We start from the raw sequence: 19649 nt of genomic DNA, 5'->3' as shown, positions 1-19649 counted from the left end.
GGAGAGAGCGAGCAGGTAAGGACTGGGGAGGAGAACTTAGCAGCAAGCTAAGAGAGGTTGTAGCAGGGCAGTGGAGGCTGCCAGGGAATGAAATATGGGACTCAGCAGAAGGGAGCTTTCCAGAGGGAAATGACAGATGGAGGGAAGAGTCCAAGAAGGGGAAAGGGGGGCAGGGAGGAGGAGGGGGAGAGAGACTGGTCAGAGAGAAAAGCGACACGCTGCAGAGGAGAGGCATCACATTCTGATTTCAGAAAAGCAGCCCAAACTCGGTCTGTAGGGTTTCTTCGTAAAACATACTCCACTCAGTTTCCACACCCCGGCAGGGTGATAAAAGCAGGACAGCCTACTTTCCTTGCCTGCACTCATATTATATCACCCATGGGTGAGTGTGTGGGGCTCATGTCTCAGAATAATTTTTGTCACCAGCAAACAAGCCTTTCCCTTTTTTTTTTAAAAAAAAGATTCAAATAACCAATTTAGTCTCATTACTGGGAGAACTGAATTAAATAAGGATTCTGTTACTCAAGCATTCTGCACTTGTGTTTATATTTAAAGACATCATTGTCTCAAAAGAAAATCTTCCAGCTTTCTGCTTTCTTGGGGCACTGAGCCAGAATTATTTTTTTTAGACTTGAAAATGGTGACAGACTATTACGCATGTGATTGTTAACCATTACCCCTTTCCTGTATTTCTTCTTCCTCACTCACATTAATGAGCTTTGACATTTAGAGAGAAATTACTGCATCACATGTGTGACAAGTCACAATAAAACTCAAAACCTAATTGATCTGGCATTCCCCTGTAGTGTTCAATTGCTTCCTGGCACCTGGGACTGAAAAAAAGAAAGAAGGAAATGTAGATTGCCTGCACTGTTTAAGTGATGCGATACATATGTCTGAGCTTGGATAACCAGTCCTTTCAACTAATTTTCTCAACGGTGTTGAAAGGCAGGTTCTGGCTAAACTATTTCCTCTCCAGGATAGGTGCATGGGGTATAGAGGACCCAAGTCAAGATACTTCAAAGTAAGTCTGGTGATCTCTTTTTAAGTTGATCCGCCTTTTAACTGATTAGCCAATTAATTGAACTTCATGCAAAATGGTGGGCCATTAAAGTGATTTCCTTGTAGGCCTTGGTTGCTGCTTCTGTGGAATGTTCAAAACTGGAGGCGGAAACTCATCCCTGTCAGTAACTGTCTGAAGGCCTGCTCAGTTGCGGCTGACCTGGGAGTCAGTTACTTCCCTGAGTGCTGAGTTTCACCTGGCTCCACTCCTGCTATCCATGGCTCCTGCCAGGAAGGCCCTCCTGCCTCTTCTCCCAATTGTTTGTCAGCGGTGGATTCCCCAAAATGAACTTTGCCTGTTTACATGTTACCAAAAATTCAACTCAAGTGCCTTTTCGAGATAAGTAAGCAACACAATAACAACAAAAAACTACCCCCTCATTGTTGGGGGTGGGGAGCTGGGTATTGTTAATGCTTTATTTTTCATTCTCCTTCACTGTAACACACCAGAGCCACAAAGGTATGTGTGCCTTTAAGTCACAGGCAAACCAGCAGAATCCCTAATCAGTTCATATTCCCCAGCACCAGTTACAGACACGCTAGATGCCCACTCAAGTGGACAGAAAGCCCGGAGAGGGATGAATTTCCTACAGACTACAGCAACTCCCAACCCCTGCAACCCTCAAGCCTGCTCTGATGAAGGACTGAGTAACCTGAGGAGGAACAGCTGAGCAAGGCCAACCTTGTGGGAGATTGCAGTCAAACATAACTATGCAGGACTGCTAATTAGTGCATGAAGGGGTTAAGGACCACAGAGTTGTATTGCTAGACAGACTCAGCTAAGTTACAGATAGGTAGCCGTGTTGGTCTGCCATAGTCAAAATAAAAAAGTTCCTTCCAGTAGCACCTTAAAGACCAACTAAGTTAGTTCTTGGTATGAGCTTTCGTGTGCATGCACACTTCTTCAGGTATCTGAAGAAGTGTGCATGCACACGAAAGCTCATACCAAGAACTAACTTAGTTGGTCTTTAAGGTGCTACTGGAAGGAACTTTTTTATTTAGACTCAGCTAAGTCATGTTCCCTCTCCTCCAGAGAGGAAGTGAAGCCTTTCTCATTCCTCTCTCACTTTCTGCATCATGTAATCCATCAAGGAGGACATGTGTAAGCTTGCTCCCAAGCTTAGAGCATGTGTCTGGAGCTATATACTGTATTTTTCTACCCAGTAGAACTTTGCCTGTGTTTCTCGTTGCTACTGCATGACTGAGACTTTGAATCTGTAAGTAAAGCATTTTAAATGTACTTAACAGTGTGTGGCCTGCTCATTGCAAGAGGGGTGGAAAGAGGTCGGCTGCTGTGTGCAGCTGAACGGGATAAAGGTAAAGGGACCCCTGACCATTAGGTCCAGTCGTGACCGACTGGGGTTGCGGCGCTCATCTCGCTTTATCGGCCAAGGGAGCCGGCAAACAGCTTCCGGGTCATGTGGTCAGCATGACTAAGCCACTTCTGGAGAACCAGAGCAGTGCACGGAAACGCCGTTTACCTTCCCGCCAGAGCGGTACCTATTTATCTACTTGCACTTTGAGGTGCTTTTGAACTGCTAGGTTGGCAGGAGCAGGGACTCAGCAACGGGAGCTCACCCTGTCACACTGCTGACCTTCTGATCGGCAAGTCCTAGGCTCTGTGGTTTAACCCACAGAGCCACCTGCGTCCCACTGAATGGGATAGAAAGGTTTAATAGCCTGCATTCTTAACACTTCACTGTACAGTGGTACCTCGGGTTAAGTACTTAATTCGTTCCTGAGGTCTGTTCTTAACCTGAAGACCACTTTAGCTAATGGGGCCTCCTGCTGCCGCCGTGCCGCCAGAGCACGATTTCTGTTCTCATCCTGAAGCAAAGTTCTTAACCCGAGGTACTATTTCTGGGTTAGCGGGGTCTGTAACCTGAAGTGTATATAACCCGAGGTACCACTGTACTGCTTATTTTTCTGCTACTGGGGCTCCCTGTGTGCCATTTTTTTTGTTCTCTCACACATGTGGGTCCACAGGGATTCATGTATTTAATTCCCCACAAACCCACCCTGCTTACCCACCCAGGTCTCAGTAACACTTACCAGGTCAGTCTCCTTAAAGGTAAAGGTATCCTTGCCCGTACGGGCCAGTCGTGTCCGACTCTAGGGTTGCGTGCTCATCTCACTCTAGAGGCCGTGAGCTGGCGCCGTCCGAAGACACTTCTGGGTCACGTGGCCAGCGTGACGAAGCTGCTCCGACGAACCGGCAGCAGCGCAGCACACGGAAACGGCGTTTACCTTCCCGCTATAAAGCGGTACCTATTTATCTACTTGCACTTAGGGGTGCTTTCGAACTGCTAGGTGGGCAGTAGCTGGGACCGAACGACGGGAGCTTACCCCGCCGCGGGGATTTGAACCGCCGACCATGCGATCGGCAAGTCCTAGGCGCTGAGGTTTTACCCACAGCGCCACCCACGTCCTTGTTAGTCTCCTTAACCACAATCAAATCATGAATGAGAGAGCTCTTATTTAAAACCAACCTGGCATTCAAAAGAAGTATCGTCAGGCCTGAGGGCTGGCTAATACATCAATCACAACTCCTCTGGCTAGCGGCCACATATGGCACAACCCCCAACTGTGCAGTGTGCCCCTTGCCGGGTTTGCCCCTCTTATACCATACAGCCTTTTACCCAGGACCACTGCATTTGCCCACCCCCAGCACCCGCTTTCTCTGGCTAATCCCATCCCAGAGGCAGAAAGCACTGCAGATGTAGGATAGGCAGCTGAGAAAGTGGAGGCTGAGGCTGCAACAGATTCACAGGAGCCTGCGGGTCATACTGTATTCAGATTCCCTCCTCCCTTGTCTCCAAGAAAACACAGGTCAGTGCATGTAGCAGAGCAAAGAGCACAGGGCCCTCCTTCCCAATGGAGCTCAAGACTGCTGGGGAAACAGCCGGCCGGGGAGGAGACTTAGGGGGAAGTGAGAGGCACAGATTGTCAGTTCTGGCAACTGCTTTACTGGGGTCAGTCTTGCCCGTAGGTTTCTCTGTTTGTATTTCCTTGAATAAAGAATCAACTTTACTGCTCGAGTCTCTGTGCTGACTTGCATCAGAACCAGCCCAAATTCTGCCGTGCAAAGCAGCATTTGAGTGCCCTGTCCCAAGAGACAGCAGCTCTAGGTCATCTCTTAAGACAGTGTTTCCCAACCGGTGTTCCGCGGCACACGAGTGTGCCGTGAGACATCGGCTGGTGTGCCGCGAGATGCCTGGAGGGAGGCGGGCGAGTCGGGCGGCGAGAGGCGGGGCGGCGGCGGCGAGGAGAGGCCGCGCCTCCTGCTGCTGCCTGGCGCTCCTCCTCGCAGCCGGCAGCGCTGCCTGGGCGCCTCCGCGCAACTCTGCCTCGCTGGGTTTGGTCTCCCAGCAGAGACGGGTCACACGCGCACCTCCCTCCCTCCCTCAGCCTGCGCGGAGGGAGAGCCAGAGAGAGGCATCGCTCCTGCGCGGCGGGAGAGGGAGCAGCCGGAGCGATGCCCCTTGAAATCTTCGCCCTGCCTTCTTCTGGAGCGACGGAGAGCCTCTTAAAACTCGTCCGTCCGCTTCTCTCCCTGCCAAGAGGCGTCCAGCAAGCCGGCTTTGCCAGCGGAGCCAGCCTTGGAACAGACCCATCCGTCAAGCGGGGATTGTGCGTCCTCCTGGACAGAGTGTAAGCAACCGGGTTTAATTTGGGTTACGCGGAACTCCAGCGCTCAGGGCGGGAGTTTAGGAAATCCAATCGGGTGGCGCCGCTCTTCCTTGGGACCCCATGGGGAAACACTGGGGACCTACTTCTAAGCAAACGGGTCTACACGTCTCTCTGCCCCCCCCTTTAACCTTTAGCTTCAAAGCCAGAGCAAACCGAGGCTAAATCCGTATTTACATAGGATAGCTTTCGTGCGTCCCTCCCGGCGTGACGCTGCGCGCTGACGTCACGGGGCGGGGCTTTAATGGTGGTGTGCCGCGAGATTTTTTTTCAGTAAACAGGTGTGCCGTTGCCCAAAAAAGTTTGGGAAACACTGTCTTAAGAGGCCAAACAACTTAGGCACCTGGAGTTTCAGCCGAAGAACAAGAAACAGCAGGCCAGTAGGCAAGAGATGGTAAAGCTCACTTAGTGAAGCTCACCTGGGCAGCTGGTGTGCTCATTTCCCCGTCTTACTGGGGGCAGGGTTACTTTGTGGCTTTGTACTCGCTTTGCATGTGCATGTATATGTCGGCACCAGTAAACAGTGCTCAGAAATATGCTGGGTCAGATGTTACTTCCCCCAAACTGGTGTGTGGAGGATCTCCTAGCATCTGAACCAATCAAATGATTAGCAGGGGGAGTGATAGATAAGGCCAAGCTGAAAACTGCAGGACTGTCTTAGTCTGAGATGGAGGATGAAACTTGTGGCAGCTCCCCATAATGTCACTAATCATCTTTATCTGCCATTTTTTTAATTAACAGTGCCGAAGAATCTATGAGCATGATGCTCTCTGTTCTCATCTGTTTGTGCATTTTTACAATAATCTACACATTAAGGGCACAATCCATCCAACACTAAGTGCCACTGAGTCCCTGTGATTTCAACTGAGGAGGGAACACCTTGTGCTTCTCAATTTCCCAATTTTAAAGAGAGCGAAATGTCATTTGGATCGTGTCCTTTGAACATACCGTACTTTTCTCTCTATAACACACAGATTTTTCTCCTAAAAAGTAAGGGGAAATGTCTGTGCGTGTTATTGAGTGAATGTGTGGTCCCTGGAGCCGACTGGCCTGAGTGCAGGGGCAAAAATCCAATCACACGTCAGGGAGGAGGGATGCCTGAAGAGAGGAAGCTGTTGCTTTCCTGCATTCTGCCTCAGGGTCTTACTGCCCACCCACTTCTGTTTCGGTTGCTGTTTGCTCAAACGGAACAAAGAGCAGGGAAAGCCCCTCCCCTCCAGGCAAGCAGAGGGAAAAGGAAAGGATCACGTCCTTCCTTCTAATTCCACTCCGTGCTCCAGTGCTGCTGCATCCAGGGAAGCATTTTAGGGACTCGCAGGCAGCCAGAAAACATGCAGGTGGGAGAGAGGGAGGACTGGCTTGGGTGGGTGGAAACTTTTGCCTTCCTTTTCTCCCTCCCGTTAAACCCCTCTCCTGCATTCTTAGCCAGCTGCTTCTCTGCACACCCCTCTCGTGCTCCTTGTCCCTTCTGTGTTTTTCCTTCCCTCCCCACTTAAAACGTGGTTACAAAGCATGGATCCACATGGATCCTCAGGATCGTTGCATTGGGTCACCCCAAATCCACCATCAGATCACATGTCTGTGGCCACAGCACGAGGCACAAAAATGATACATCCACTGTTTCATTCAGAATCCCCCCCCCCCGTTTTCCTCCTCTAAAAACGATGTGCGTGTTATGGTCAGGTGCGTGTTATAGAGCGAAACTTTTCTTACCCATTGAAAAAGTTAATCTAGCGACTTAAAAAAAATACAGGACTCTAGTTTTGGGAAATGTTTTATAATTTATATATAAAAATTCAGTAAGAAACAAAGTAGAATATTTGACAGAAAAAATCACATTACAACAATAAAAGTCCCCAAAACAAAAAGAAAACAAATTAAAAAAAACATAGACTGCTGAATTTGGTTATAAAACATGAATATGAACATTTTAAAATAATCTCAGGTTATTTGGCAACTTACCACATCCTTGCAAGAGACAAATTCTGATAATAATTAAAAAAAACCCCAAAACTTTACATGAAACCGAACTTGAAGATTTGTTCTTGTGAGAGTAAAATGTAAGTATACTAATGATTCTGGCAGCAGGGCCAGGCGCTACATTCTCTTTTAATACTAGTATATAAAGTGTGAGATAAATGGTGAAGATCTTTAAATCCTGAAGGTGATACTTTAATTTCAGTGTTTCAGTTGAAAAAGAGAAATACTGAGAGAAAAACATTTAGAAGCTTCAAAATGAGACAGTTTCCACTGTTTCAGCTGAAGGGGTCTAGTTCTATCTGAATGAACTCTAACTACTTTGACGCTGGGATAAAATTTACAGATGATAATATATTTCCAAGTGAATAGGGTGCATTTACTAAGCACTGTAAATGCAGTTTTTAAACTTTTACCATACAGAAATCCACGAGTGTGAGGAAAGAAAGTAAAGTCTCCTCCTTATACTAATTCTACTTGACTTGAATACATGCAGGAAAGTACTCTGCCAGTTAATCAGAGATTTGTTGAGTTCACTGAAAAGGAGTCCCTTCCCGCGCCCTAGACAATGCTAATGATGGCTGCACAACATTTAAGAATCCAGTTAAAATGACCAACGTAAGATAACATCAGAACAGCCCGCAGAACAGTCCTTGCTGTTTGATTAAGTTCATACGCAGTAAAATACATTCTTCTTTAAAATATGTGGCTTATGTACAAAGGGTGTCATTAAGAGGCCACTGGTGATGAGCAGATTGGAAGCATCAGCGAGTCACTCTCGACCATCTCTACTTGAGGTTCAAAGTCAACTTTTGCAATGCTTATAGACCTCTGCATAAACAAATAGTGTATAAAGCTGTTTAAATATGTTACATAGGTAACATGTTATACCTTGGAAACAAGCGCATGCAAAGCCTCCTTGTTTTACAAAGAAGCAGAGGAGAGTTTGTTTGTTTTCCCTTCCCCATTTGTCTGGCGTGGGGCAAAACTATCGCTTGGACTTCTTCGCCTCAGGTTCATCGCCCCTCTGGTGACTTTTCTTAGGCGACACCAAGGGACTGGCTTCTCTTTTGCGCTTGGTGGGCTGTAACCTTGAACTGAAAAACAAACCAAAAAGCACGGTGAAATTACTCTGGAAAAGACGGCGTAGAGATATTCAGAAGCTAGAAGTGGCTTTCATTTCCATACTTACTGTGCCCCAGGAGATTTATTGGATTTTGCAACGGCAGGTGACTGCTTTCTCCCTGCTAACTTTCGATGGTTTGGAGGAGGAACTGCACCAGGGCTTTGATTTTTAGATGTGGCTCGTGTTGTGGGCTTGCTGGGCTGCTTTCTGAAAAAATGAGCAGATAAGCATATGTAAACAGGACGGGTTACCTAGCAAATATAATAAAGTAGCACAAAAATTAAAAATGAATCTGTGCTTTCAGAGACACTCTTACACTGGCCATTCAAAAGCAAGTAGCAATACTCGGCAGTCTCAAGTTGGAATTGAGGTATTCTGCTTTCTGAAGTTAAATGTGCCAGTCGGACTGCTAAGTCTCTGTTTCGATCACAAGCAAGGACCTGAATCCTAGCAGAGGGAGAAACAGCAGGGGTGGTGGTTTGGAGTGGGGAAGTGGCAGGCAGGCAGAGTTGAGCTTGCACAGCCCACTGCTTCTAAATTGGTCCCTTATGCTAACATAGGAAGCTGCCTTAAACAGATTCCGTCCACTAGTCCATTTAACTCAGTACAGGCACTGACTCTCTCAGGTCTGAGCTGAGCTGACCATCTTGGCTATAAGTCCTGGAAGACCGGATTCCTGCCTTGCTGGCTCTTTTGCCACCTGGCCTGGGAAGGCAGGGCCCGGACTGACTCCAACTGCAAAAGCTGAGACTGCTGAACAGACTCTTGGGCTGGGGTATTGTTTAGGGCAGTGTTTCCCAAACGTTTTTGGGCAACGGCACACCTGTTAGCCGGAAAAAAATCTCGCGGCACACCACCATTAAAGCCCCGCCCCGTGACGTCAGCGCGCAGCGTCACGCCGGGAGGGACGCACAAAAGCGAAAGTTTTTTCCCTCCCCCTTGCCGGGGTGGGAGGAGGCAGCAGAGCGAGGGCAGCTGAGGCGGCGGCGGCGATAGCGGGCGGAGGAGGGGGCGGCGGCGGGAGTTGCTGCTGCTGTTGTTGCTGCTGCTGCCCGGACATGCCGGCCTCCTCCTCCTCCGCTGTCTCGCGCTCCTCCCTTTTGCGCGCGCTGCCCCGCCGCTCGGCACCACCACCGCGGAGCCGCCCCCGGCTCGACGCGGATCCTCGCTGCCTCTCACCGCCCGACTCGCCCGCCTTCCTCCCACGGCACACCAGCCGGTGTCTCACGGCACACTAGTGTGCCGCGGAACACCGGTTGGGAAACACTGGTTTAGGGGGCTTCTGTTGCTGTTATTGATATTATTTTTAGTATCTTTATTTTTAGACCTGATGATTTATGTGGAAATGGCTCAATTTTATTGTGTACTTTTTGATGTTTTTGTTTATGACTCCTTTTGTAACTGTAAATATTTTCATGTTTTAAGCTGCCTTGAGCATGGTTTTAACCATAGAAAGATGGCATACAAATAAAATGATGATCGTGACTTTGTAAGCCTTGTTGCTAGAGATCCTTTTAATTGAAGCTGATTTTAATTGAAGCTAATTGGATTTGATATCCCGCCTTTCACTCCCTTTAAGGAGTCTCAAAGCGGCTAACATTCTCCTTTCCCTTCCTCCCCCACAACAAACACTCTGTGAGGTGAGTGGGGCTGAGAGACTTCAAAGAAGTGTGACTGGCCCAAGGTCACCCAGCAGCTGCATGCGGAGGAGCGGAGACTCGAACCCGGTTCTCCAGATTATGAGACTACCGCTCTTAACCACTACACCACACTGGCTCTCATTGAAGGCCTGAGACCTTCAGGTGCAAAGGATGTGATCTCCAGGCCTTTTCTTTTGACCTAACAGAACTGCCATCAGAGTTTTGTTATATACATTTCCTATTATACAACATGGTCCATTCCTACTGTGGAGTAGGAATGATTTTAATGTGGAACTGCTGATACTGGGCACCACAATTTAAGAAGGATATTGATAAGCTGGAATGTGTGCAGAGGAGAGCAACCAAGATGAACAGGGGTCTGGAAACCAAGCCTTAGGAGGAACGGTTGATGGAGCTGAGCATGTTTAGCCTTGATATATTTGAAGATGGTGATCATATCTCCTCTCAGTCTCCTCTAATCAAGGGCTGTCCCATAAAAGATGGAACAAAGCTTGTTTTCTCCTGCTCTGGAGGGTAGGCCCCCAAACAAATGGCTTCAAGTTATAAGAAAAGGAGATTCTAACTAAACACCAGGAAGAACTTTCTGACGGTAAGCACTGTTTGAAAGTGGAACGAACTCTCTCGGGAGGTGGTGGGCTCTCATTCCCTGGAGGTTTTTAAGCAGAGATTGGATGGCCATCTGTTATGCATGCTTTGGTAGAGATTCCCGCATTGCAGGGGGTTGGACTAGATGACCCTTGGGTCCCTTAGCTACTGTATCCTCCAGTGTGTGCATCCACACATGTGAGTGAGACAGAGAGGTGGGGAAAGAGACACATTATTACTCAAAAACTAATAATGTGGCAAAACCTCTCTGACTCCTACCCAGGGAGTCAGTTTCTGCAATGAAGTTTGGATTGCTAGACGTGAAGCCTTCATGGGTCTAGAATACATTTATTTATTTCAAAAAATTTATACACAACTTAACTGTAAAAATATATGCACCCAAGATGCTAAGAGATCACCAAGGGAGGGAAGGTTGTAAGACAAATTTGCTTCCTGAAGAAGCAGGTTGGCTAGAGTAATTTAGCAATAAAATGAAAGTATGAATATGGAATATATAGAAAGTCTCATGATTTTTTCTATAAGCAACAGCTGAGCAAATTTTTTGGTAGCTAGGGATCACAAACAAGATGCCTTTATTATATTTTTATACAGAAAGATGAGGCAGAACTGGATTTGGGATGGATTCATTAAGGACTGGAGTCAGAGGCCAAGATTCAAAGAAGTACAAGGTTGTGTCTGCTCATCCACTGGCGCTCTGGACTTCTTCCATCCCCACCACAGCCCTCCATGCTTGGTGACGCATCTAGCCCACTGCCCAAGTCTCTGCAGAGCCAACGTTACCTTTGTGCTTCCAATCTTGAGGCTGACCGTGTTGTGGCCCCTGAATGCATTTCGTCAGCATCATCACTGTTGTCACTGTCCTCCCCTCCGTTATCGCCACTCTCCTTGTTTTCATCCTTTTCATCTTTGTCTTTTGTCTCCTCTTCAACAGCAAGTGTTAGTTTCTGACGTTTTTTGTTTGGCTCAAGTGTGTCCTTCCCTACAAAATTTTATAAACACACTCAAATTTCCACCCAAGCCTCCAGAAGGGATATGGATACTTACTTTAGAAGGTGAATTCTAAATGGACCCCGTGAGTGGAGTAAGTAATTTTCCATTTCCGTAGCATTTTAATGCATACTTGTTTAAAATCTCTCCAAAAACATTTACAATAGTTTACTTCTTTAGTTCACAGCCAGAATTCATAGAAAACCCAAGAGGTTGTAGGCAAGCAGCTGGGATGTACCATTCCTGACATGAGATTACAGCAATTTGCACATTTCCCCATAATATTTACTTTAGCCATAACCCAATGATTTTCCCCTCGATGAATAAAGGATAATAAAACTGATATTTGTATAAGCTAACATGCACCTTAAACAATAGAAAAAGTTAAGAGAAGCAGAACCTCCATGTTTTACCTGTTTCCTCTGGTGGAATTAGAGGTCGTTTGGGCTTCCTTCCCCTTCGACGCACAGCCACCTCTGCCTCCCCTTCTTTAGCTTCCTAATAGTTGGAAGTAAAGGGGGAAACAGTAAAGAAATTGAAAGCATACAGGGCTTCTGGCTGAGAAAAAAAAGACAAGGGGAACTCATAAGAGGGCTTATAAATTTATTGACAGTACGGAGAGGAGAGGAACATATTGCAGCACACTCTACTTATGTACTTGTTCACAAAATACACACGTCACTTAGGGGAAACATGCAACAAGATGCGGATTTTTAATAATTAGAAAAGCTCATAGATGACAAACTGCTGAATAACTGCTACCCATGATCAGGTGTATAATAAGGCATATAGTGGTACCTTGGTACTCAAACGCCTTGGTTCCCAAATGCCAAAAACCCGGAAGTAAGCATTCTGGTTTGCAAACATTTTTCGGAAGCCAAACATCTAATGCGGCTGTCGGCTATTGTTTCTGGGGTGCCTGCACCAATCAGAAGTTGCTACTTGGTTTTCGAACATTTCACAAGTCAAACGCACTTCCGGAATGGATTAAATTTGGCGCTTTTCTTTTTGCTATTTGTTTTGAGTTTTGAGGCTTTTTTGGTTAATTTTTTTTTGTGACTGTGTGGAACCCAGTTCAACTACTGATTGATTGTGTGACTGCGGAAATGAATAAAAGCCCCCCATCCAAACAATGGCTATCATCAGTGCAGGTAAGAAAAAAAATGTAATTTAAATTTTTTTCATCTACAATACTGTCTTATTTATTTTATAGTACAGTACATTGATTATTGCTTTCATTTTATGGATCAATGGTCCACAAAAATCAAACATTTTTAGGATCAAAGTGGAAAACAATTTGCACTAAAAGATCTTGAACTTACTTTGTGTCTCTCATTCAATGAACCTTTGACTAAAAAAGGAAGAAAAAAATGTGTTAAGAACTCTACATAAACTGCAACTCTGAACACACCAACTGTTATAACCATCATTTTTTGTATGAAGTTTAAATTAAACTTAAATGACCAAGGAACTTTTAAAAAAGGATTTCTTTCTAAAATTCGCCACAGCATAATAAAGCAAAAATTAAGTTATTTCTGGCAGAGATGTCCAACGGAAGGCAGCTCAGGATTTTGAAATGCTTGATGTTAGTTGTAAATGCTACAGTCTGGTAAAAAGGTGGATGCAACTGGTTACTTCCCATGCCAGCAGCCTGAGTAAATCATGCAGTTGCTTCGCTTCAAAATCTTACTGGAACAGTGTATGAAGCAGTGAGTCACAGTGGTTACTTTGCCATTTGACCCAAGCACCCTAAACTGCCCTACTCACAGAAGTGGGAAATCTCTGGCATCCATGTCAATGCCACTGAAATCAGTCCACTTGGAAGCTGGACAAAGTGTTTTACTCATCTTTGAAATAGATGGGGGAAGGTCTTTGCATGCACCATTGTTTTGTAGATCCACAAGAGTGGTACCTCTGCTTATGAACGCTTCAGGTTATGCGGTCTGCTAACCCGGAAGTAGTTGCTCCTGGTTGCGAACTTTGCCCCAGGATACGAACGGAAATTGCGTGCCGGACGTACGCGAGCAGGGGAAGGCCCCATTAGTGAAAGCGCACCTCAGGAACGAATTAAGTTCGTAACCAGAGGTACCACTGTATAAGGCTATATCTGAATTTTTGGAGTAGTAACTCTTTAAAGAAAAATGGCTGAGTTACAGATGCACCTCATCCTTTCCACTCTTTCTTCCTTTCCAAAGAGAATTTTTTAAAAAAATAATTACCTTTTGGAGTAATCATCTGTCTACTGCTAGAACCTGAAGACTGCTGCATCTAATTAAAAACAAAAATAGCAGTATATTTCTATAGTGCAGGATTAGAAAAATTAAAACACGTTCAGGCCCTGTTTAGGTCTTATCACCCGAAGAGAAAACACCCACTGAATGGAGTTGTGAGGACAGATGTTTTCCCCACCCCACCCCAAATGAAGCCACATGTCTCTCGACTCCTTTAGACACTGACAGTGCATTTCTGCAGCACAGAGCTTTGCAGATCTATGGAGGCTCCTTGCAAGAGTGGGAACCCTGGAAGATCAGGATTCCTAGTCCCATGAGTGGCTTCCGTAGATATGCAAGGCTCCCTACTGTGTAAAAGTGCCAAAAAACTCAGGTGCCTGTGGGTGGGCGCAGGGTGAATGGGGCATATTTGAATTTAATCTCTACATGCGTTCTCTCTTAAGATGATAAGTCCTGAAGAGGGCTATACTGTTTCTTCAGTTAATGCAAATAAAAATAAAATAATCTAATATGCACACGCACATTCTTTGTTACGGTCCAAAGACTCGCAAAAATCTAATATGCAGTACATTTTACAACTCAAGACCATTTCTCAGATCACACAACAACAAACCTGGCTTTGCCATGAAATCTACAGCTGACTTTTCTGTGAGCTGGCAAACATTTTAAAACCACTGCTTTCAATGAAGCTCACACGTTCAGCTGCCAATCACTAAGTGCTGCAGTGATCTAGTAGCTGACATGTTTTGGGTCAATTCATACCCCCAGTTTAATAGTTCTTTTATGCAGTAGCAGTTATGCCTTCCTCCCACAGAGATGGTATGCCTTATGGCAAACACGGCGTTGGTGCCTCCACTGGGGGTGACCATGTCAGTGCCCATTTGTGGACTGCCCTGCCTAGTGAGGTTTCTTCTTCTCCCTCATTACTGGCTTTCAGGAGGAATTTAAAAACATTCCTGTTTACCCAGCCATTTGGTGGATGAAAGATACTGGCAACCCTGAAATAATGGAGTGAGAGAACCTCATTGCTTTTCAACTGTTTTTAATGATATTGTTACTGATGTGTTGGGTGCCCTTTGGGAGAAAGTGAGGGATATAAAAATAATAGCATGAAGAAAATACAAAATTGTCCAGGTTGTCAATTTATATGCTGCCTTCCTGGCTGGACAACAGACCTCCAAGGCAGGTGACAAAAAAAGAAAATCTGCACCAACCCACTGGAAATCTTGAGTCACCTGAATATCACAACTATTTTTGAAGGTCCCTTCCATTTAAAAAATAATCCGCTATAGTGTGGGAGAAAACAAGGGTAATGCCTTGAGCTCAAGGAACCAGCTTAATAGCCCACGGGATCCTGGCCAATGTTGTGTTATTGCAATTGAAAAAAGTATAAAACAGTGTTCCACAGAGAGCCAGCAATCCCACAATATGTGAGCATCCAAACAGAATATCCATCCAAATGCTTACATTTCCAGTTCTTGAGTCAGCTTCTGAAACTTGACCTGAAAGGAAAAATAAACCTTCTGAGTTTAATGAAATGCTGAAGTACATTTTCCATGGTGACACAGCTCTGTACTTACCAAGCAGTGCCATTATTTCAATAGGATATTTACGGGGTCTTCCTCTTTTCCGCTTAACTGGTACTTGCTTTTTTTCCTAAACAAAAGGACAAACAAATGTTGTTTAAGTCAATTCAAGGTGTCCACTAAGGCAACTGGATTATGAACAAAGAGTTTTGTGTTACATTAAAGGACTAACCAATTTATTGCTGTGTAAGCTTTCACTGACTAGTGCCCACAAAACTAATACAACATGTCCAGAAATAGTGATTCTTCACATTATGATAGCGTGTCTTTCCCAACCTCTCTCACACACCATAGATTAAGTCAAACATTTTCTTTTAAGTTTCACTGTTTCAGTGGAGAGTTAAAAATCCGCTAAAGTCTCCTCTCCCATTGAAATCAAAACCATGGCTGGGATGGATTCTTAATAGCCAAGGAAAGTTAAACCATTTATAAGCTCCGGTGTGCACCAACGTTATTCACAATGATAATAATTACTTAGTATTTGTGTGAAGGTCAACCAGTGGAGCTATTTTGAGTGGTTTGCGGTTTATTACAGCCCCCAGTAGCCTGCTTGGACCAATTAGTGAGGCACTTTCCAGATAAAAGTGCTCACGACCATTCCAACGTGCACTTCAGAATATATACAGAATACAGAATCAGTTCTGGTTTAAGCAACTAGACTTACTGGGTGCTTCTCTCAAAATTCAGCAAATTCTCTCCTCCTTTTATTCCCCCAGCCTCCCATCCTGGGAGATCTTCCCTTCTCTTCCCTTCACCAGCCATCCATCAGGAAAGTATACTTTCAAATAACTATCAGAATAGGCCACGTTACTTGCCTCAACAGGATTTACACTGGATTTCTCATCTGACTTTTCACAAATATCCGCTTTGCCAACAATCTCATCTGCAGGGAAAAACGTTTTTTTAATTTAAAAAAACCCCACAAATTAAATCCCCACCATCATTTTTGAGCAATTGCTTAAACCAGTGACTTCCTCTGAATTGTACATCGCCTGGTTTTCACTTGCAGCACACCCCATCATTTCGACTTCTTTGACAATCTAGATAAACATCAACGAATATGCAGCTGCTATAACCTATCCTACAGTTTGCGGCATCATGTATCACTGCATACACCTGTGCTTCTATGGCAGGGATCAGCAACCTTTTTCAGCCGTGGGCCGGTCCACCACCCCTCAGACCATGTGGTGGGCTGGACTATATATATATATGGGGGGGGGGGGGAATGAACGAATTCCTATGTCCCACAAAGAACCCAGAGATGCATTTTAAATAAAAGGACACATTCTACTCATGTAAAAGCACGCTGATTCCCGAACTGTCTGGGGGCTGGATTGAGAAGGCAAATGGGCTGCATCCAGCCCCCGGACCTTAGGTTGCCTACCCCTGTTCTATGGGGTAGGTATGCAAAGGAACAGGATATTTGCTTAATACAGCGGAACCTCAGTTTTCCAACATAATCCGTTCTGGAAGTCCATTCGACTTCCAAAACATTTGAAAACCGAGGCTCAAAGGGACGCCAGCAAGTTCAGTGGGGAAAATTGAGAAACATGCCTTAGAAGCTGTTTGGCTTTTGAGGGGCATTAGAAAACGGAAGCATTCACTTCCGGGTTTTTGGTGTTTGGCTTCCAAAATGTTTGGCAGCCGAGATGTCCGAAAACTGAGGTTTGACTGTGCACAGGAGCATCAGTTCTACTTATTCACTAGACTGTGGTCCAGACATGGGTGGACTATTCTCCATCCAGCAGGAAGGAGGCTCTTTGGCGCTGGGGTTGTCTGTTTTCTGAAAAGGGAACTGCATAACAAGGTAGACCAGGAGATGTTTCTGGAGTCTGTAAAACTTGAGTACTGTTAATTAGAATGTTGCAAATGTGTAAAGACAGGGTGACTAAGTTATATTGGAAGAAATATGATTTAAAATTATGATTAATGATTTATATGGATTGATAAAGGAAGATTAACTCTATTTGATTAATTAGGAAAATAGTCAGAGAAAAGTTTAAGCAGGAATTGAACAGGCACAGTTGATGGAAATAGGAATGGATGGAAAAGTCTTAGAAATTAAGAAAAAGTATTTTACTGTGAGTAGCAAAGGAGAGAGGGAAAAGTTGCATCTTGAAAGGGGGAGGGTAGAGGTCAACTTTTACATTTGTGTCAAATTTGAATTAATTTGTTAAAAATTTGGAAAACTTATAAAAATTAATTGGGGAAAAAAGAGAAAAGAACTGGGGTTGCCAACCCAACACCAACAAAGGCTTTCATTGGTCCCTCCCCAAAAATGAAAGGTGTCTTTTAACCCTTTCAGGAAAGTTACCTTTTGCTTCTACAGTTTCTGATGAAGGTTGCAGAGACTTGGCATCACCTTCAAGGGTATCTTCTGAGTCTCTGGAAGTTGTTTCCTATGAAATTATAAAACATGTTAAAATACTGCGTGCTGTAGTACCAACAGAACGGCATTGTGAACTACTACATTTAAAGGTTGCCACCACAACTAGTTACGTAAATTATTCTGACAGAAATAACTGATAAGCCGCTTCCGAGGAGGAGCCACACCTCCTTCCAAAAAGTGTAATTAAGTGGTGACTTGACAGCAAAGTTTATCTGTCGTTCTTATCTCTGCATAACACATGCAACATGGGATTAATTCCTCCTACATGCTCTGGATCGTTCGCTGATGTGGAATCGAGAAAGCCTATCAGATGGGTGAGCGACTGGAGTGGGAGAAACTATAGCTTGCCCAAGCACCATGAAAATTAATCTCCAGAGAAAATACCAGCTGCACCGTCTTTAATTATCTCTGAAACTACTATAAATCACGAAAGAATTTAAAGAAAATGCTCATCTGTCAGTAAATACGTCAAACCAAACTACGACCCTAAAGATGGCTTGAAAAGAGAAGTCACTGAAAAGGCTGAAGGTAAAACTGTCTTCTAGGAAGCTCATTTGCAGTTTACTTTGAGGAAAGCTACAACAAGCAGCTGTCTATAAGGGGCGAGAGATTCTCTGAGAAGTGCTTATGTTGTTGTTTTGTTACATTTTTGATCCTACGTTCCACGACTGATTGCATTGACAGTAATGAGAATTAATGGATGCTGTGGCCCCCGTTATGGGGAATGTGGCTAGGGCTGTGTTGACTTTGAGCAAGCATTTCAAGCAGTATGTTGAGAAGTAATATATCTGAAAACAGATTTAAAGTATACCGTATTAGATTCTGCTCTGGCTTCAAAATACTGGCTCTCTTCAGCTTCTTCTCCCAAAATCTGACACACTGGACCATGATCTGCAAAATAAATTTAACCCTTTTTTAAAAAAACATTTTCTGAAGACTTAGGATAATGAGTGCTGAAACCTTGTACGTATTTTTTTTCTAAATCAGATTGGCCTGCAAACCATCCCATGCAAACTAGTCAAATGTTTGCCAGAGACAACAAGGTAGGAGAGTTTATTTGTAAACTACCTGATTCACCCTCTTCGATACCAGGATGTCTGTCTGTTTCTGGCATGAAGCTCTCTTCCTTCTGATCAGGTATTTCTACCTGCAACTAAGAGGAGGAGAGGAAATAGATGAGAAAGTAAATATTTCTATGTTGGATCAAGACTGAAAGTGGAAGTAGTCCAGCATTCTCTTCTGAACAGCAGCCAGCCGAGATGCGTCAGGGAAGATGCCAAGCAGAGCATCAAAGTTACAGCTGTCCCTGGTTGCTTGCCTCCATTGTCTGCTATTAAGAGCGATACTGCCCCCCCGGAACAAGGCGGTTTCATTTAGCTATCCCAATATAGAAATCATGCCTTTGATAGGCAGGCTCCTAAAAGCTGTAATCTTTTTTTTTTTTAAAAAAAGGAAAAAAATATTCAATAAAGAAAAGTAAAACAAGGAAGAAATGCAAACCTCTAATGATTTCTCTCTAGAAACTTGGACTTCTACTGCTTCTGTTACGACTGAAGTATCTGTTGTTTCAAGTGCTAAAAAACAAAAGCAAAAAGGCAGAAAAAAGGACTATTAATTCATTCAAAATGCTTTACAAAGCAGTGTCTCAATGTGATGGCTTGTATATGCTCTTCTCAATAAGGCTCACTCAGAGAGATATTAACAGTTCTTTATTTTGCATATGTACAAGCAGCACATTACAATCATGCGTCTGAATTGTCCGGTTCAGATTCGGGGAGTGGTCTTCTCCGGCTTCTCCTCCAACAGAAAAGGTGGGGACGTCTCTGATCCCTGTGTTTTACCCCTCTCCTTTCCTGTGCGGTGCTGGGGCTCTGCTTCAGCATTGGAGAGCCTTCCTGCCTCCGGGCTCTCTCCCTCTTTCCCATCTGTCACTTCCTCTCTATCTCCCTCTGACTGTTCCCGCTCCTCAAAGGCGTTCCCTGGCAGCCCCGTGACAATCATTTCATGAATCTGTAAGGTCAACCAATTATCTCTATATTGTAGATGTAGACAGCTTCCTAGTGACTTCTGGCAGATATGAGATTTAAAGTGGTGACTTCCTGATTTATACCTACATTTCCTTAACAGTATGTTAACCACAAGTTCAAGATGGATTTTAAGAACTACTATGAAGTGTTCTCAGAACTATGCAAACAAGTTTCAGCTAGAAGAGGGTAGGCAACCCAAGGCCCGTGGGCTGGATGCAGCCCAATCGCCTTCTAAATCTGGCCCACAGACGGTCTGGGTATCAGCGTGTTTTTACATGAGCAGAATGTGTGATTTTATTTAAAATGCACC

At 44.6% G+C, this 19649-nt stretch overlaps 1 protein-coding gene across 1 annotated transcript in view; it reads right to left on the bottom strand.

Annotated features, from left to right (window-relative positions):
* Nucleotides 1-6510: 6510 nt before the first annotated feature.
* BOD1L1 (biorientation of chromosomes in cell division 1 like 1) overlaps nt 6511-19649 on the bottom strand; it is a 38123-nt gene continuing 24984 nt past the window's right edge. The window contains exons 13-25 of the mRNA XM_083460676.1: nt 18813-18886; nt 18381-18465; nt 18124-18203; nt 17238-17322; nt 15739-15806; nt 14918-14993; nt 14805-14839; nt 13326-13374; nt 12429-12457; nt 11520-11604; nt 10900-11098; nt 7919-8059; nt 6511-7823 (exon numbers count right to left, since the gene is read on the bottom strand). Of these exons, the coding sequence (XP_083316802.1) occupies nt 7715-7823; nt 7919-8059; nt 10900-11098; nt 11520-11604; nt 12429-12457; nt 13326-13374; nt 14805-14839; nt 14918-14993; nt 15739-15806; nt 17238-17322; nt 18124-18203; nt 18381-18465; nt 18813-18886 (1115 nt within the window). The 3' untranslated portion in view covers nt 6511-7714. The remainder of the gene's footprint in view (nt 7824-7918; nt 8060-10899; nt 11099-11519; nt 11605-12428; nt 12458-13325; nt 13375-14804; nt 14840-14917; nt 14994-15738; nt 15807-17237; nt 17323-18123; nt 18204-18380; nt 18466-18812; nt 18887-19649) is intronic.

The sequence above is a fragment of the Podarcis liolepis genome (assembly GCF_965112155.1).
Source record: "Podarcis liolepis genome assembly, chromosome: 9".
In the NCBI taxonomy this organism is placed as follows: domain Eukaryota; kingdom Metazoa; phylum Chordata; class Lepidosauria; order Squamata; family Lacertidae; genus Podarcis; species Podarcis liolepis.
The sequence above is the reverse complement of the archived record's forward strand: the minus strand, read 5'-3'. Positions and strand labels throughout refer to the sequence as shown.